Source organism: Tamandua tetradactyla, chromosome 10 (genome assembly GCF_023851605.1).
Source record: "Tamandua tetradactyla isolate mTamTet1 chromosome 10, mTamTet1.pri, whole genome shotgun sequence".
NCBI classification, from domain to species: Eukaryota; Metazoa; Chordata; class Mammalia; order Pilosa; family Myrmecophagidae; genus Tamandua; species Tamandua tetradactyla.
The window spans coordinates 49,545,436-49,566,369 of NC_135336.1; the positions used below are offsets into that span (position 1 = coordinate 49,545,436).

Below are 20,934 nucleotides of genomic sequence, written 5' to 3' on the forward strand. Positions count from 1 at the left end.
AAGGCAAATCATTACATATAATGATATATGTTGTCACAATAAAAAATAGTTTGTGTAAGAAAACTAAACAAAATCAAAGGCAGAGGTTGGCAGAATGGATAAAAAAGCATAACCCAACTATATGCTGCTTATGAGAGAATCACCTTAAGTTCTAAGAAGTTGAAAATGAAATAATGGGAAAAATATTCCATGCAAATATGTCCAAAAGAGAGATATGGTAGCAAAACTAATATCATATAAAATAGACTTTAAGTCACAAACTGTAACAAGGGACAAAAAAGGACCTACACCAGAGCCCTAAATTATAGGAATCAAATATTGAGAGATTTGAAAGGAGTACTAAGTAGTTTTACAATAACAGCAGACTTGTGTACACCACTTTCAATAAACAGAACATCTATACCAATAATCAATAGGGAAGTATAAAACAATAATGATATAAGAACTAACTAGTTCTAAAAATGTATATAGAATACTACACCCAGCAAGAGCAGAATACACATTCTCTTCTAGGGCACTTGGATCATTCTCCAGGATAGACCACATGTTAGGTTATAAAAGAAGCCTCAATAAATCTAAAATGAATAAAATCATACAATGTATCTTCCCCAACTATGATGGAAGGAAGCCAGAAATCAAAGACAGGAGGAGAGCTGGAAAATTCTCAAAAATGTGGAAATTAAACAAAACACTCTAAAATAACTAATGGTCAAAGAAGAATAAATCACAAAAGAAATGAGGAAATATCTTGAGGTGAATGAAAATGAAAACTAAACATGCAAAAACCTATGGGAGGGGACTAACATATCAACATGGTGACATATGACAGCTACTGAAAACCTCCCGCAGAGATTCAGCAAAAAAAAAAAAAAAAAGGACAATTCTCACTTGTTCAGAACTCTGGAGGAAAGTAAAGACTGGGAAAAGGATCCCATAAATGCTGAATAGAAGAAAGGGAAAATATCAGGTAGGAAACTTCTGTCCTGGACCAGCCAATCCTCTCCCTTCTCCTTACTTGGTCTCACATAGCTCAGGAAGTGCCTAGAGGCAGCAACCAAGATCCCTCCCACCTCCCACTGGGGACACAGACTAAAAATCTCTCACAGCAGTAAGAAGATCCCCACCAATATCCAAATACAGAGACCCAAGCCCACAGGGAACCATGGCAGGACTTAAGCTGCTGAGGAGGACAGAATATGAAAGGGCAACAAGGAGTTGTTTCCAAAATGAGTAATAAGGAGAGAATGACTGACTCTTCCCCCAAAGCAGCAAGTCGCCAGACAGAAACTTAGCCCAAATCTACGGTTTGGAGACCCAGCGGACACAGTAGGACACTTCAAGGCCTAGGTCACTGAGAGATGAAGAGTCTGAGAGAACATGGACAGAGACTGTATTTCCAGCCATGGGTTCTGCTGTCTAGTCCCATCCTTAAGGAAAACAGCAGCAGGCAGCTCGATCCTTGCCTGGGGTAAAGCTTCAGACTGGGGCAGTTAAGGAGAGCCTCCACTGCAAGAAAAGTAGGGGACACAGCCCCACACTGAGCCATATTTTGGATGGTAAAGTGAGGGCATAAGGACCCCACAGTTTCAGCCCTACTCAGACAGACAATGAGGGGTTACAGCAGGTTAAGAGCTTCTGAGGACAATAACATCACGGAAAAGTGCCATCTTCTGGACAGGCTAAAAAGTGCAGGGTAAAATTACACAGGGTTTCAGAGCCTCTGCACACCCTATCTCAGGGCCATCAGAGCTGGTTTAACACCCCCCTGCATGGTACCCAGCCCTGTGAAATATGGACGACCTAACTGTCAAAGCAGTGGTCTGATATAAACCGAGGCAACAACTAAATCCTAGACGAAAAGAGAAACCAACCTTCAGAATATACCCATCAAGATAATCAGATGATCAGATATCATCAAAAAAATCACAAGGCACACTAAAACTCAAGAGGAAAAGCCTAGTCAAAGGAACAGATTTAAAAAAAAATCAGAGGAGACACAGAATGTGGAACACCTAGTCAAAGATGCAAAAACTAATCTCCTGTAGCAATTCAAAGAAATGAAGGAAAATGTGTATAAAGAGATAAAGGATATTAAGAAGACACTAGAAGAGCATAAAAAAGAATTTGAAAGAATAAACAGAAAAATAACAGACAGCAACAGTGGCTCAGTGGCATTAAAAAAGAAGAAAGATCCCAAATCGGTGACCTGACACTTGGAACTAAAAAAAGAAGAGCAAATTATAAGGAAGGAAGTTACAAAGATTAGAGTGTGAATAAATGAAATACAGAACTATAAAAAGTAGAGAGAATCAATGAAACCAAAGGCTGTTTCTTTGAAAAGATAAAATCTACAAACCTTTAGCTAGACTGCAAAGAAAAAAAAAGAGAGAGAGAAGATGCAATAAATAAAATCAGAAATGAAAAAGGGGACATTACTACCAAGCCACAGAAATAGTAAAGATTATGAGTGTACCATGAGCAACAGTATGCCAACACATTAGAAAACCAGGACAAAACAGACAAATTCCTAGAAACACACAAATTATATACACCAACTCAAGAAGAAATAGAAGACCTCAATAAACTAATAACAGAAGAAGAGATTGAATCATTAATCACAAATCTCCAAAGAAGATAAGCCCAGAACCAGATGGCTTCACTGCTGAATTATAACATGCATTCCTGGAAGAATTAATACCAATCCTCCTCAAAGTCTCCTAAAACTTTGAAGAGGAGGGAACACTTCCTAAATCATTCTATGAGGACAGCAGCACAATAACATGAAAGCCAGATAATGATATTACAAGAAAAGAGATGTACAGATCATATCCTTTATGCATGCAGATGTAAAAATTCTCAACAATATACTAGCAAACCAAAGCACCAACACATTAACAGAATTACACACCATCATCAAGTGGGATTTAACCCAGGAATGCAAGTGTGGTTCACATAATAAAATCAATTAATATAGTTTATCACATTAATAGAATTAATGTTCAAAAACACACACATGGGGGTAGAATGGTAGTTCAGTGGTAGAATTCTTGCCTGCCATGCAGGAGACCCTGGTTTGATTCCCAGCCGTGCACTTCCCCCTCCCCCACAAAAAAACAGAAAAAAGAAAAAAATTTCAACAGATTGTGCTGCAATAATGGGATACCCACATGGAAAAAAAATGAAATGTGACCCCCACAATACAGCATACAAACACACACACACATACACGACAATCTCAATTGACGCAGAAAAGGCATTTTATAAAATACAGCACCTCTTCTTGATATAAACATTCAGAAAACTAGTAATAGAAGGAACATGCTTCAACATGAAAGAGGGCATACATTAAAAACCCACATTAACATCTTACTCAATACTGAAAGAGTGAAACCTTTCACCCAAAGATCAGGAACAAGAAAAGGATGCCCACATCTCCACTGCTATTCAACACTGTACTGGGGGTCCTAGCCAGAGCAATTATGCAATAAAAATAAATAAAAGCATCCAAATTGAGAAAGAAGTAAAACTTTCCCTATTTACAGTTGACATGATCCTATACACATAGAATATCCAGAAAAAGCCACAACAATGCTCCCAGAGAAAATAAATTCAGCCAAGTGGTAGGGAACAAGATCAATATGCAAAAATCAGTGAATTTTCTATGCACTAATAGTGAACAATCTGAAAAGGAAATCAAGAAAATATTCCATTTATAATAACAATTAAAAAATCTAATATCTAAGAATAAATTTAACCTAGGATATAAAGGAAATGTATGTGCAAAACAAAAAAAAAATATTGCTGAAAGAAATTAAAGAAGACCTAAATAAATGCAAGGACGTTCCATGTTCATAAATTGAGACGCAAAACATTGTTAAGATACCAATTCTACCCAAAGCAATTTATAGATCCAATGCAATCTCAGATGAACATTCTAACAGCCTTCTCTGCAGAAAAGGAAGAACCTATCATCAAATTCCTACGGAAGCAAAAGGAACCCCAATAGCCAAAAACATCTTGAAAAAAGCACAAAGTTGGTGGATTCACACATCCCAAATTAAAAACTTACTGCATAGCTACAATAACCAAAACAATGTGGTACTGGACCACGAACAGACATATAAATCAATGGAACTGAATTTAGAATTCAGAAATAAAGCTTCACATCCATGGAAATTGAGTTTTGAAAAGGATGCTAAGTTCACTTAATGAGGAAAAAATTGTTTCTTCATAGGTGGCTGGGGAAACTGGATATCCATACGCAAAAGAATGAAGGTGGCCCCCTACCTCATATCATATACAAAAATTAACTCAAAATGGATCAACAACCTAAACATAAGAACTGAAATTGTTAAACCTATAGAGGAGAACATAGAGAACATTTTCTTTATCTTCTATTAGGCAATGGTTTTCTTACATTTTATATTAAAAGCATGAGCAATAAAAAAGGAAACATAAGACATATGGAACTTTATCAAAATTTTAGAATTTTGTGCATCACTGTAAATTATTGAGAGTGAAAAGAAAACAATCTGTGGTATGGAGAAAGCATTTGGAAACCATGTTGCTGATAAGGGTTTAATGTCCAAAACATATAAAGAACTTCTACAACTGAAAAAAAAAAAAAAAAACAAGACAAATAACCAAATTTAAAAATGGAAAAAGTACTTGACATTTTTCCAAAGATATACAAATGCCCAATAAGCACTTGAAAAGATGCTTATAATCATTAGCCATTAGGGACATACAAATCATAATCAGTATGAGATACCAGTTCACATCCACTAGGATGGCTATTACTAAAAAAAATGAAAAACAACAAGTGTTGGAGAAGATGTATAGAAATAGAAACCCTCATACATCCATGGTGGCCATGTAAAATGGTGCAGCTGCTGTGGGAAACAGTTTGGTGGTTCCTCAGGAAGGTTAAGTATAGAATTACCATATGACAAAGCATGCCCACTTTTAGGTATATACCCAAAAGAATTGAAAGAAGGGACTCAGATGTTCATAGTTATTAACTGATGTTCATAGTGGCATTACTCACAATTGCAAAAGGGAGAATCAAACAAAGCATCCATCAACGGAAGAATGGATAAACAAAATGTGGCATGTATATATATATATACATATATATATATATACACACACAATATACTATTGCCTTGAAAACACCATCTTTAGTGAAATAAGCCAGACACAAAAGGATATTGTATGTACAATATTGTATTGTATTCTGTCATTTTTATTTTTAATGGTGGCCTGATATCTATAGACAACCCATATCACCCCTAAAGCTGCTTAAAACTGAGAAGGAGCCAAAAAGACTACCTTTGGCAGTTCAGTTTCTATGACAATTTGCCAAAACTCAATTACCTCTGTAGTCAGAAAACTTATATCTGACTCTTTGATTCCCTCAAATATAATTCTTATTAAAAGGAAGAGTGCTACTTCAGAAATCCAAAATTAAAACTCCTCAACAAGTAAAGCAAAAAGGATCCTCATGGGGAGTTTGCAGGTTTGATAAATAGCCCATGAATTCAGGGAGACTGTCAGCTGATTAATAGGTAATAGGAATTATTCTGTAAGTTATTCTCTAGAAAAGATGAACATAGGTTAAAAATGTCACTCTTCATCAAATCTCTTCTGAGTCAAATGATTGTGCAATTTCTAAATTAGTTTCTTAATTTACTTATTTCAAAGTCACAGAAATTATAATTAGAAGTTTTAGTTTTAAACAAATGCTGTGGGATTATCTGAGTAACTTCATTTCACATTTTTTGGGATGCACATTTTGAACCAACTTAACTAAAGCTAAGTCAGAAGCAAACAAATATACTCACTTGTCAAATTCATCAAAGAGATCACAACTCTGCAGTTTTGAAAGAGCAAGTCGAACATACTCCTCTAGAAAACAAATGGAGTATTATTAATAAAAGGATAATCATGGCTTTTCAGGCACAAAATAAGTTACCTTGCCTGTCCAACCCATTTCCAACTGATATGGCCATATTTGACTTTTTCAATGGTGAGAACCATACAACTGCAACTAGCTAGCACAATTCACAGAAACACTCAAAATGGTAAATGCTCTAAGGATACTTTCCACAAACCCAGAAAAATGAGATGCTTTTATCTGAAAACAATCATAAAAAGGCAACCAATAACAGTGATATTGGATACTTCTGAAATGGGCATTTGGTACAAAAATGCTGGCTAGTTTAAACCTACTATCATATTTTTTGAAAAATATTTTTTAAATAAAAATTAAAAAATAGGATCAGTTCAATAAACAAAACATAACTCAGAAAACTGTGGCTTTCTAAAGGTTCAGAAAATCCAAAAGTGAAAGCTGTGTAATCAGTTTTCAACCAACAGAGAGAAAAGTGTTTACAACATTAGTAGATAGAGTAACTCATTAAATTTAGCAAAAAGAAAACACCCAATGATTGAATTAAAATATTGACTGAGGAGATTGAACTTGATGAAAAGGACAAAATAAAATTCACAGGCAAGAAGTAGAAAGGAGAGAGAGGGAGGAAAAGAATTAACCTATGGGTTTACCTTCACAATTCTAAATCAAAATAAAGCAAGGCATGAGAGCTCATGTGAATCATGCAGTGGTAAAACAACAGTAAAAAGTTCCTCAATAACAAAAATCACTATAAAAGTTGTAAGAATTTACTTTTCTTTCTTTCTTTTTTTGCATGGGTAGGCACTGGGAATCGAACCCGGGTCTTGGGTACAACGGGCAAGAACTCTGCCACTGAGCCACTGCTACCCGCCCAGAATTTACTTTTTAAAATTTAATTCCCTTCATCCCATTCCAAACTCATATCCCTCAAAAATCTTTATGAAGCAGAAAAATCTAAAGGCCTTAAAAATTATGTAAACATATGGTTCTCATCAAACACCACTCAAATTTAATAAAGGAAGGATAAAAATAATACTACTGACCTGATGACTTTATCCCATAGGGCAAATTAAATTTATCACTACCATACAAAGAAGCAAGTTTTTCAAAATCAGCTGTACACAGGAAAGGATGAAACTGATGTAACCTGGAAGGAAAGGATAAAGCATGATATTGCCAAATGCTTACAGTATTTGTAAGCTAGTAAAATTACAATTGGAAATAACTATAGCATGTGATCCATATTGTTATATTGACTATTGATGGAGGTATACTTATTTTTTAATTATTTGAAATTATTTTAAACAGTATTTAAATTCGACATAGAACAGGATATGGAACAGACTATACAATCAGAATGGAAACATTTACAGGTACGGCAACCAAACTTATATTACAGCTCAGGGGTGAAAATAGCATTTAAAAACAAACCAACAGGGTGGGCCACAGTGGCTCAGCAGGCAAGAATGCTTGCCTGCCATGCCAGAGGACCTGGGTTCGATTCCCGGTGCATGCCCATGTAAAAAAAAACACCAAGGAAGAAACAAAGGAAGTAGGATAGGAAAATGAAAGAATTTGATCCTAAGCCAGTCCCAATTTAAAAAGCTCTTCATATACCACATGTATGAAGTGTGGCAGCTGTGGAAATAAAAAAAATATTAAAAGGTAGAAGCAGCTAGAACTAAATTCCTTCCTTGACGTCATTAAATTAAGATTTACTCAGGAACAAGAACTACATGTATTCTGTAGTTTTCTGCCCTGAAGGGTACAGTAGCAAACCAGACAGAAACCTCAATGAGGGCAGGAGCAGCCTCTTTTATCTCTCTTTTAACACCTAACACAGTCACCAGGCAATAATGTTTAATAAATGATTAAATGAATTTCAACTCCAAATCGATTGTTTATGGGACCATTAGGAAGTGGGAAAAAAGGTTTTTTATTAATGAGAAGGAAAAATTAGGAAATACACTTTACCTACCTATCTTAGTATACGGAAAAACTCATACTAAGATGCCATTTGCACACCCACCAGCAGGATTGAGTGCTGTTCAATACCGGCAGCAGGACAAATCAAGCTAATCCTTACCATAGCCTCACACATGGCCCCATCCTTCCTGCCTCAGAGGGAAGGCCATATCAACTTTGAACTTCCTTAGTCTAAAGGCTACAGGCAGAAACCTGAGTCACCCTGGCATTTCAGAGGCTACATGGAAAGATGGAAATAAAAAGCCATAGAATAGAATGAAAAAGTTTTGCCACTCAGTTGCCTCTAAATGTGAGCAAGTCATAGGAGCTTAATGTCTTTAAAGCTGAGTATGAACTCATACCGCATTCAGAATAAGAAAAACAGGAGAGCGGCTTTGCCATTCTGAGATATGTACACATCCCAGCTTCAATTGTAATAGTGATAGCAACCTCAGAGGCTCCAGTTAACTTCAAGGGGTCTTTTCAGTATCAGGGTGAATTCCCAAGTTCAAGATCTTCATCAGAAAAAGGAAGTGTCAGTTCACCTGATTTAAGGTGGAGCAAAGACTCAAGATCTTCCCTTGAATAACGTGAAACAGGAATAACTTTGTATCCCAAGGGCAAGGTACTCTATTCTTTGGATTTGGTGGGGGCGATAATTATGGGGACCACTGACCTACATTTTATTTCTAAATGAAATAATTGTTTAAAGTTTAGCACCATGCCTCACACATAGTAGGTGCACAATAAGTATCAGCCTTTAACTGTAGTAATTATTCTATGGCACTGTAATATTAATTGTATTACTTTACACTACATAACATTATATTGCATTTCTGCTGTTGTTATGTCAACAAAACTCTGGATAGGTAGGTAAAGTGTATTTCCTAATTTAGATGAAAAAGCTGAAGCTATGAGTAGTAACTTAGCCCATAAGAGACACCCAAACATAATCCTTCACAATACTGCAGATAACACTTCCAGAATTCCCTTGTGAGCTTCTTCTGATTGCTACTGCTTCTGATTGCTACCATATTTCTGAGAAAGTGGCTTTAAGCACTCTCTAGATTGCCCTGAGAAAGTACTATTCACATGACAGATGAGAATCACTTGACATTTAAAATCCTGTAGCCTTACATATTTGCTGAGCAATCTTGCATAAATATTTTAGCCCTTGTGTGTGTCTCAGAGAGGAAATACTCTTTTTTTTTTTTTTGCTGCAGCTGAAGAGTACCTTGATTCTATAATAGCAATTTAAACCTGCAGTCTGCAACCAATAGGTGGTTCATGAAATCACATGTATTATTCACATATAGCATATTTTTTTAAAAGATAACAGAACAGAAAATAGGGCATTTGGAGTGTTAAAGGTAAAAATTTCAAAATTCTAGCTTTTTTTCTTATTGTAAATATGAGTTTTTAATTTAGTTCCAATTTAAAATGTATTTCTTTTGGTTTTAGAGGTGTTCTTAACTGGACACATGCCCATCGATAGGCTATAAGCAGCCATGGAGATCACCTGTAATCACATACAGAAATACATTATGTATCTGAATGCTCTAGAGAGTTGCATGATTTTAAAGGGATTTGTAACCCCAAAGGTTAAGAACCAATAATGGACAGGTACAGTAATATAGTAAAAGAAAACAGGAAAAAGAAATATACATTCTTGATCCCTACTGGATAAAATACTTAAAAGTTTGTACCTGTTTTACACAATTTAACGTCTTCACTAGACCCTCATTTATTTCTGTTCATCCAGAAGTATTTGACCAGCAATGTGTCAAAGTCAAGGTGATGAATGGAAAAGAGTAAATTCTCCACAAGTCCTGACAACCAAATGAACAATAGCAGTGTCTTCAGGAAGACTAATCATTATTTGCACTCTATATAGTTCATTACAAATTAGCGAGCAGGCAATGGCAGCTCAGTGGCACAATTCTTGTCTGCCATGCCGGAGACCCGGGTTTGATTCCTGGAGCCTGCCCATGCCAAAAAAAGAAAACATTGGGGGTGCAGTGCAATGGTGGCTCAGTGGCCGAGTTCCCACCTGCCATGCCAGAGACCTGGGTTCAATTCCCAGAGCCTGCCCATTCCAAAAAAAAAATCAGCAAAAGTTGGAGAAAATTTCAAACCATAAATTTTAATCTAGAGGCAAGAGAGAGGAAGCTGCAAAATAAAAAGGGTTAAAAATAACATGACAACAAGGAGGGAAAGTAAAACCCTAAAGAACAGTTCTTTTCCATGATCACAAACAAAAAGACCTCTCTAATCTCACCTCTGTGAAAAGAATACTGGTTTGATTGAGATCTTCAATGCCTTTTCTTAAAATATATGCAGAGCTCTGACTAAAAGCACAAAAAGAGACAGGAAATTCAAGCTCTCCCTTAAAATAGAATGTGTAATTTATATTGTTAAGATTTGAATAAAAAAGGGAAACAAGTGTGGAAAAGAATTACAAACAAATCTTGAGCATTTTGTATTTTTACCTCAGGAGAGAGGCAAAAGCTGGCTTTGATAAACAAGGCTGGATCTTATTTCTCCGCTTCATTTCCACAGGTGGCACCCTATGAGATAAAAATAGTGTCAGTCAGAAACCAGAACTGGGCAGCGTGCCCAAAGGGAAGCAAATGCCCTGGGAACCGACTCCTCGCCCCCAGTGAGAAGCTTCTCAGACAGGGAAGAGAAATCCTCCGAGTAGCCTGAGATTTGAATCTCTTGTCCAAGTCCTCGCCTGCACTGGAGGCTGTATGGATGGAAGGCAGGGGAAAGTAGAAAAGGCTGAGTGACTAGTGACCAGAAGTGTTTCAAAGAGTAGTGAGGAGAATCTTCCTAGAATGGCCAGGATTACTACATTGTGTAAACCACAATCAGGCTTTTTTGCCAGAGTCAGCCCTGGAGGACCTGGGAAACTCCACTCACCCCCTCAGTGCACAGCTATCTGGGTACTCCATGCCACAGGAGGGACACCTACCAGCAGCTAACGCTTCAGAAATAACTTGAGCAGGTTCTATTGTCCCCCTGACATGTGATTCTGGTGACTCCACTAACCACACTATTGAGAGTTGTATCTAACCCTCCTCTATTCTTGCCGCTGTTCAAGCCCTTGTGTGTCTCCTGAATGGACAGCTTGTCTCCACAATTTAAAAGGGCATTGTGAAGCAAGGCAGAGGACAACAAGGGAAATAAATGAAAGAGGCAGATGACCCAGACTTAGCTGGGGAAGAGGGGAATGGCTTAATAACATAAATTGTGTGAAGAATTAATATAAAAATAGGGCTGATGGATTTTCGTTCATAAGCTCCAGGATTCAAACTGAAGGAAATAATAGCCTAAATCCCTTATGGGTAGACACAATTTTCAAAATTTTTTGGTAGAAAAATCTCTAGAGTTACAACAACTACGTTTCTCGGCTGTGGGAGTAGTAAAATTCCTATTCAGGGAAACATCCTTTGTGAACAGCACAAATGGCAAGGACCCTTTGATTTATATGTAAGGAAAACACAGAAAGATGATGGACCAGCACATCAGGCTATAAAAGCCGAATTATATTCAGAGAACATGATGCATAAGATATTACTTGATTTCAAAGGTTATTAAAACATAGAAAACCAAACATAGAAAACAGAAAACTGTTTTAGGAAATTGGGAAGATAAACTTTGGGTGGCTTAAAAAAAAGACAATTAACTAATTTGGGGGGAAGGAAGTTCACGGCACAAGTACCATTGGAGGGAATTTTCCATGGGACTTTCTATTACTGGAATACTGTGTTAGGCTTAAGAGTGACTTGAACACTCCTCAAATTCTGATGACAAAAGACTGAGTTGAGTTCAGGCCCTTTTCAATGTTTTCTCTATCATTTCCACTATTATCAACAATAGGATTTGTAGGAAGTAACAATCTAGTAAGCCTCTTACTTTCTCTTCTATTCTTGCCTCAGTTACTAAGCGTAAGACTGTGGCAGAGTAATGGAGGTTAGATTCCTTATGATGTTATCCTCATTTGGTGACTAATCAGACTTCAAAGTTCACTAGCCCAATATCTAGGTCCAAATCCTGAAAATTAGGGCCAACCCCACATACTTGATATTGGGTTTTTTTTCCCCCCCAGTGGCTGTTTCCTAACTTCCTTCCATGAAAAGCATTGCAGTTATTTTTCAATCCACCAGCGATGACATTAAATGCAGAAACATCAATTTATCTTTTTATCTTCTAAGCATAAATTAGAAATATGATCCAAGATCTACTATTGAAACACTGCCAAAAAATACCACCCTTTGTCAAAGACAGGAAGTTTTCATGTGATTTATTTTGACATAATTATGTATAACCACACATTTAGCATTTAAATGTCATCAAAACTTTATTCTCTAGCCAAAGGACTGACAATAAGGAGAAGGATAAAAAGCTTCTTATAGAGGTTTCACTGCAGTAAAACTACCTATGCCTCTTAAAAGCTTTACATATGACTTGTCAAGTCAAAGATATTTCAAAATTTACATATATCCTCATTCTAAACATGGAAATATTTTTAAACAATCAAAAACACATGTAGTGCTTATATTTTATAAGTGATCTCTTATCCAAGCATTTTTGGCTCTAAAAGTCAAACACCACTAAGCCCAGGAATTATTCCATTAAGCCAAGGAGATGAAATATAAATAAGAATGCTATATCCCAAGATGGTCAACACCAAGCCTTCACTGGAGAGTCAATAAAAAGAGAGGCTGTTTATCAGTTTTTACACGTTAGATATGCAATCTAGAGAATATCTATAATAGTAAGACCCCAATTTATTATGAAAATTATAAAAAGCTCAAAATATTACAACATTACAGGGTTTTTTAAAGCCCCTTCTAATATCATATGTGTGTATGTGTGTGTGTGTGTGTGTGTGTAAAAGACTTCTTTGGGGGTTATTTTTAAATTGCAAAAATGAAACTTACCAATAGACATTCGTTCCCCATAATATACAATGCAGCACATAATAGAGGAAGACTGCACTCAGAAATATTGCCACGAGGTACCCTCTCATGGCTGGCCCACCTGAAACACAAGGAAGGAAATGATGGATCACCTCACGGGTCTGGCCCAAAGGAAGGCCAACTATACAGCTGAAGTCACACAGTGACTCAAATCTAAGCATTAATGAATAAACACAGAGAGAGGGAATGCTGGAAGAAAATGAGGTAGGCCTGTAATTCTAGATGTCCTCACTAAGTGCAGAAAAAGAATGTTTTCCTGGTCTCTCTTCCTCCTCCTCCTCCTTTAATCATCACATGATGAGTGCGCACACAGTGAACAGTCCCATGGTTTCAAAGCCAGAGTCTTCCCTGGTACTTTCCATAGTAGATAAGAAAGAAAAAATTTCTTCGAAATCAAAATTTTCCTCAATCACTTACCCAAATCTTTTCTCAGAAACAGAAGACTCTCTCAACAGAAAAGGAATATGTGCCTTAATATGTGAATAAACATTTCATTTTCTTCAGTCCTTGATAAAACTTTAAAATGTTATTTATCAAAGTTTTGAGTTATTTCTCTCATTTTGAAAAAGTGAGGAAAAAAGCTACTGAAAACATATTTTGTACACCCTCAATTTTTATATTCTTTTAGACGCACAAGATGTGAGTTTTCAACATCAAAGCACAGGTAAATTCAGCTAAATACTTGCTTCATTTTATATAAAACTGACAATATAGTTCACTGCACATTTGTAGATATACAAAAATCTGGGCACTATTCTCTCTAGAAAATAAATTTTACAAACCCATGAAAAACATGTTTCATTTCCACTCTTGCTTCAAAGACAGTAAATGAAAAAGTTTCCACTTCCACATGTAATTAAATACAGTAGACAAATTTAATCATTATACGATTCCATAATTGATCTTATATTTCAAGCATGTGACTTTAAATACACTATTTCTCTTATCAAGTTTCTGGCTCATCTAAACAACTCTAAGTAATACTTTTCTCACTCTTATTCATATCTACTGATTTCCCTTGGGAGGCGGGGAGGGGGTCACAGCATAGCATGTGGAATTCTGGTTGGATGCATTTCCAAATAATGTAATGTTACCTCACTTTTAATAGTGAAATAAGTTCAAATTGAAAGCTTAAAATATACTTTCTTGCCTACCTAAGTTGAATACACTAAATATAATTTAAGCTTTACTTGATGACACAGGGCCATCAATAAATGTCATTTTCGTGCTGGGCTCTTTTAGAATGAGGCTTTCAGAAACTAATGGGCTTCACTAAGGGTCTTAAATTGAGGTGATTATCTAGCCAGATTGCTGGGCTCTCCTCCTTGCAGCCAGCTGTTGCTTTTCACTACTGCAATCACCACCTCCACATGCCACTTTTAGAAATTAGTTAGAAATGAAGCCAGTAGAAAGCAAATAAATAAGTGAGTTAAATGAGCAAACTTTACTTTACACATACTTCTGATTTAGTATATATAATCCCTGTGAAAATTCAACATCAGCTGGAAATCAGAAGACGTGATTCACAGTCCAATTCCACATAATTCCTGGCTTGAGCCAAAATAGTCACCAAACTATCTGCGTAAATGCTCAAGGTAAACAGTTATGATTGCATCAGGAATAATAACATCCATGCAAATATCCAACAAGGAAGCAACTTACAAGCACCGGCAACATTTTAAAACATTTGTACATCTAAGCTAAGATGGTGCTAAAGAAAGAATTTAGTATTTACAATTCAATTTGCCTATCTGTTCCCCAAAACACATTCCTAGGGCAAATTATATTTTACTTTACAAAGTATAAAGCATAGAGGTGTGGGTGAGTGATATTTTGTTCGTCTTGCTGTCTGTCATTCACTGATATGTGGTTTAGCTGAAAACAGGGAAGTGTGAAAGAATGTTATTTCTTCAAAAAGTAAAATGAACCCACTCTAGTAGAACCATTGCATACCCCACCTGAGACAAATTTAGGAAGCTCAGCCAAAGTCCTGTATCTCACTGGCAATCCAAACTTGCATATTCCAATTGCAAAGTACACTCGGGCCAGACAGGATATCCTTGTGAAAAACACGTGGCGCTCCTCTTTTGCTTGCAGGAAAAAGTTTCCACAAATAAATGAATTATTTAATTACAACTCAATAAATGGAATGACCAGGAGGGCTTTGAGTAAAAGCATTCAGAGGAAAACCTGTTAGAATTTAACATACAGTGCCTGCACACCATAGCTTCAGTTACCAAAACGATCAAGTTGCAAGATCTTGACATTAAACATGACAGACACCAGCATCTTGGCTGCAGCTGCTCCTAAAACCAGGGCCCCTTAAAACATCCTTTAGAAAGTTTAAGTCACAAAGGAATTATTCATCTAGAGTGTGGGGCGAGGGCAGCAGGGAAGAGCATTCACAGCGATTAAACATTCATTTTTTTTCAAATTATGATACATAAACCAGTATCATCTACACATGTCAAACTGAGCTCAATTTGGACAATGGTTTTCCCTTCTCTTGAATAATGAAAGTATATTTTGTATTTGCGTGGAGTTTCAGAGTTCATAACAATGTTGTATATCCTTTATTTAAGGCTCACAACAGCCTTAAATGTGTGCAGAATTTTTGTTAAATGTGTGCAGAATTTTTATCTTTCTTTTGATTAATGAGGAAACTGGAGTTCTCTGAGGTGAAGCAATTTGTCCCAAGTCACATAGTTTCGAGAAAACAGAAATAGACCTAAGGTCTGACCATTTCCTTTTGGTGTCATCCTGCTTCTCTAGATAAAAGGAATGAGAATCTATTATTAAACTTCCTTAGAGTGCTCCCTTGGTGTCTAAAGTTCTAGAAAGGCAAATTCAGATATCCGTGAAGGGGAAGTGGCTCTAAGGTAGCATTCCCCAAAGTGACCTGGCTGGTCAAAAGGTCAGCATCAGCTGGGGACTTGTTTACATGCCCCTACTTAATCTGAATCTCTGGGGCTCAGGAATGTACACTTTAAACAAGCATCCCCCAATTTAATTCTCATGCTCTAACTGTTCCAGCATACTCAAGAGAACCATTTAGAAAAAAATAATATTTTTTTTTTACTGAAATAGTGACACCATGATAAATGCTACAACAGTTATACCAATTGGCCTGCGGGCTCTATAAGAGCAGGGACCCTGTTGGTCTTGTTTATCATTTTATTTCTAGCACTTCTAACTACAGCTGTCACATTATAGATGCTTAGTAGATCATTGTTGGATGCAGTTATTGATCTCATAACTAGATGGTTTATATCAACATTTTACCTTAAATCCCCAGCACATGGTAAATGCCCAGTGACAAATGGCTGACTGTAATCGGTAACTGTATGGAGTATATGTGTCAAGGCCTGTGTTAAAAGGTTTAGGTGCATTATCTACACTATCCTCACAACCGCCCTGTGAAGGGGGTAGTAAACTTACAATTTCCACTTTACAGATAAGGAAACTAAGCCTGAGAGGAGCAATGACTATCCCACGCTGGTAAGTAGAAGAGACAGAACTCAAACTCCTATTGATCAGACCACAGCCACAAGCTTTTACAGGACACAGGTCCAAGCTGGTGATAAAGGCTAAACAGTATAGGATATTTCTCTCACCTGTCAATCCCACTAGCTCCTTAAATAATATCAATTCTAGGGACTGGAGAAATGGAGAGAAAGTTTTACAATCTTTGTAATCCAAACTACTAGAACAAAAACGTTTTCCTTGAAACCATGTTTCCAACCACGCTGGCATTGTTTATAAAAAAAAAAACACACTCCATGGAATGACATTTGAAAATGCTCAGAGCTTTGTTTTCAGACTCTTCTAATGCTTTCCCAAACCAAAACGAGTGTTTTCCCACAATTCCTAGACAATGAGCATTTTTCAGCAATAATTCTGGAAACAATATTCAATTCACCAAGTACAACAAACCTATGGGTATCTTATTAAATCACTGGCATATAATGCCAACAGAGACACTTCCTTAGTGTTCATTCTTCCAGATGCTGAGCATATACAGACCCAGCCTGCCTGAACTCTCTGCCCCTAGTTTCCTTTAAACCTGGCTGTAGACACTTCCTAATGCCCACCTGTAGTCTCAGCCCTACTCCAACCACTGGGACTTATCCTGGCCCAAAAAAGGGCACCTGAGGAGCCCTTTGCTGGCAGTTGAACTGCTTGGTCAGGCTGCTGCTAGTCCCATGCTGAGACTGGCTATCTCATCCACTACACCTGGCCCCTGAATTATATCTTTTAGTTTCCCAATGCCCACATTCTTCTTTGTCTCAGCCATCCCCTCAGCTCTGCAGCCAAGCTTCCAATTTTTGGTGATTAGGATCCTAAGCTATGTCCCCATCACCTCTATGGAGTGATGTCCTTATGCTCCCCAATTCGTCAATGATGGATGGCCTAATCTTCTGTTGCCATGCTTCCTTTCACACCCAGCATGCTGCTTCTCAATAATAAGTACCCCAAAACATGCAACTTCGTAAAAATGATAAAAAGATGCTTGTTCTAGGCCCACACAGCTCTGTAGACACATGCTGTGGCATGGAAAAGATTTCAACTGTGACCTTTTCCTTTGCAGGGTGTCCTTGTTCATGGCTTACCTCCATGAGCTTACCCAGTGGCCCTGCTGACAGACCATGCTCACTTAGCCTTCAGAAAAGCATTCCACTCAGGCCTCCACCAATCCCCAGCTCAAACTGACACAACCTGAGACCATGTAGAACTTGGTCAGCAGATCTTATATCCTGCCTTCCTTCCTCTTTGTCCTTATTGCTCAGTTTATGATCATTCTCTGCAACCCACATGCCCATATGAACAAACCTAGAACAGCAAACCCTCCAGCTCTAGCCACTCATTAATGTTGAGTTTTGTTTTTTTTTTTTTTTTTGGTCCAGCTTTATGGGTCACTGAGATTTCCAAACCTAATCATGTCCATATATAGCCCAAGCCTTACGGGGAGATACACAGGATCCCACAGAGGCCTCAGAGTTCCTCATCTAATTTTACTACCTCTCATTAAAGTATGGTTCGTATTACCAATTGTGTTGACCAGAAGTGTCTGGGTAACCTCATTTACATGCTAAGGACCACCACTCTCTAATGGTGATGGTCGCGTTGATAATAGCACAGTTTATTATTAGGCACTTATTGAATGCCCAGTACTATACTAAGCCCTTTTCACACATGATGATAAAAGCAGGGATATCATCATCACTGTGCTAGAGATGTTTAATACCCAGTGGCCAGAATTCAAATCCAAATTTGTCTGATTTCAAATTCCATACTTAGAAACTGTACAGAAAGAAAACTGTAATTGCTGCATTTTAAAACTAAAACATTGTGAAATTAATCTATTAACCTAGTAGAAGCTTTTTAAAAGTGAAACAAAGGAATAATACACATTAAAGTCTGCATTTATTAAATACACTCCAAATACAGAAACATTATAATGTGAAAAAATGCTCACAAAGAGATAAATCTTAAGGGATAAGTTGTCTGGATGCTGGGATTTTCTGCTAGAGAGACTTTGAAAATTCTAATAGACCATAATGAAAGAAATAAAGAGTAACCCATACATAATTAAATAGCATTCAATATTATACCTGAAAAAAGCTAAGTTTAAGTGTGAAGTTATGAGCTACTATCAAATGATACAAATTTTTAAAAATTTAAACTAAAAATTAACAGAATAAAGTAATAGAAAAATATAATTTGATTTATGCTCCCCTAAAAAAAAAAAAAAAGCAATTGAACCAGCTATGTAAATTCTGGTTGGCTCATAAATACACAGTCTTCTTTCAGGAAGGCAGAAGGGGAATATTTATAATGATCTTTTTTTCCTTCCCTTCATTCCCCAATTCTGTTAATACAATGATTTGCAGTTAGTTCCCTAAACAGACAGAAACTCACAAACAAACATACCACAGTCTTTCCAGAAATATATTAGAAGAAAGCCTCAGGAGGATTGCCTCATAAAAAAGCCAATACTTTTTCCAGACTTCCTCTTTAGCACATGTAGACAGATCGTTTCACCTAATTAAAGCTAAGTTCTCACCACCAAAGCAGATGACCAAGTCCTCCCTGGAAATTTCAGTGTGCTCACTGCAAAGACTATAAAGGGAGAAATGACATTTCAGCAGAATTTTGTATTTTAATGGCACAGCAGAACACACTAAAATCATTCAGGTAGTAGCATACTGTACTCCATGCTAAAAATAAATGAGATGAAGTTCCTGTTTTCAAGATCTTTCTGTTTAGACACAGCACCGTTGCGAATACACAAAGAAGCCTTAAAAGAGAACTTCTTATTTTACCACTGTTTGTTCATATTGTCTGCCAGTGATCCATTTCTTCTCCCACAGTGGAATTTTTCTTTATTTCCTTATATTAAGATCTCATTGACAAGACATCAACCTCCAAAGAGTATTAGGTATGGCTAAAAAGTTATGATAGTGACTAATTTCTTTTTAATTAGCTTTATTGAGATAACATTTATATACAATAAAAGTCACCACTTTAAAATGTACAATTTGATGCATCTTGACAACTGCATACAGTCATGGTAAGAACCACTAAAATCACGATACTGAACACTCCCATTGACCCAAAACTCTCTTGCAATCAGTTTTCTTCCCCCACCCTTCAGCACCTAGCAACCTGATCTGCTTTTACTTTAAATAAAATTTAATATAAATAGAATCATATAGTATGTATCTTATGTCTGGCCTCTCTAAATTAGTATAATATCTTTGAAATCATTGTCCATTTTGTTACTTCTCTCGAGACTGCATTACTCTGTACTGCTAAGTAGTATTCCATTCATTATATGGTTAAACCACAATTTGTTCATTCATCCATCAGTTAATGGACATATGAGTTCTTTCCAGTTTTTTTAACTATTATAAATAAAGTTGCAATAGACATTCAAGATCTTTAATTGGGACATATTTTCATGGGTCATATGGTAAATTTATGTTTAATTTTATCAAGATAACTTTATATTGCATTCTGGTGGCTATTTCTGAGCAACACATTTACTTCAATATATCAGCTGAAAGGAAAAATCTCCTCCCTGTAACAAATCAATTTACTGATGCCACTGAATAATACAAATCATTGAAAGGAACAGAAATCTATTCTTCTATTAATTTCGAGCACTCATTATGTGCGCATAGTTTAGGAGAGGGGACATAGAACTCACAGACTGTTGATGGAGCTAAATTGTACTGCAGTCAGAACGACTTCGTGAGAAATCAAGCAAACAATTTTAGACCTTAGCTCCCCAAAGTGTGGCCCAATACAACCAGTATTGAAACCACCTGGGTACTTGGGAGACCTGAAGACTCTTGACCCTCTCCTCCTCCCCCAGCCAGAATTCACATGTTAAACTACATCCCCAGGTGATCTGTGTTTGAGAAATACCACTGAAGGTGATCAGAGAAAAGAGGAATTATATCCTGCTGAGAGGTTCAGAGCTTCAAGGAAACAGTTTTTGAGGGGAACTTGAAGCTCATTTGAAGTTCCATACTGCCTTTTTTAAGTCTTTTGCAATTTACATATATTTTTAAGTTTCCGATCAACACAGTTTTCTCTGAAGAAATTAGTCAGACTCTCTGGAAATTAATAGCTTTGAGAAAATTCTCACCTTTTCTAGGGAATGATTGTGTTCCTTTGTTAATCCTGGGCACCTTATCTCTTACATTATTTTCAGTCTGATCCTTCCATCAACCACTATATACTACTGGTATTCTTCAGAGGAAATTTTTAGAATTCCTCTCTTCAAATTACAATTGTAGGAAAGACATTTCATTCTGTATTACCTCCCAATTCACCTAAAAGTGTTAACTGAATCACCAGTTAAACCTTTACAACAATGATCACAATTATTACTATTCACAATTACAGATCTTAAGAGGTAGAAAGACCACCAGCGTTCAGGGCATTTAGACAGAGTACTGTTTACACCATTATATTATGGAAGAGGCAGCTAGAGTTTAGAAAAGTTAAAAACAAAAAAATATATATCTGCAGAGGTCACCTAGCTAACAAGTAGCCAAGCAA

The 20,934-nt window shown here is 36.7% G+C and overlaps 1 protein-coding gene across 8 annotated transcripts in view; it reads right to left on the minus strand.

The window, feature by feature from the left end:
- ST3GAL6 (ST3 beta-galactoside alpha-2,3-sialyltransferase 6) overlaps nucleotides 1-20,934 on the minus strand; it is an 83,554-nt gene that overhangs the window by 29,764 nt on the left and 32,856 nt on the right. For 5 of the 8 annotated variants that reach the window (XM_077118624.1, XM_077118630.1, XM_077118627.1 and 2 more), the window contains 4 exons: nucleotides 12,826-12,925; nucleotides 10,369-10,446; nucleotides 6,958-7,061; nucleotides 5,844-5,907 (listed from right to left, as the gene is read on the minus strand). In XM_077118624.1, the coding sequence (XP_076974739.1) occupies nucleotides 5,844-5,907; nucleotides 6,958-7,061; nucleotides 10,369-10,446; nucleotides 12,826-12,914 (335 nt within the window). In that variant the 5' untranslated portion in view covers nucleotides 12,915-12,925. Of the gene's footprint in view, nucleotides 1-5,843; nucleotides 5,908-6,957; nucleotides 7,062-10,368; nucleotides 10,447-12,825; nucleotides 12,926-14,822; nucleotides 14,955-20,934 lie in introns of those variants that run through there. The other 3 variants (XM_077118626.1, XM_077118628.1, XM_077118631.1) reach the window with 3 other exon arrangements.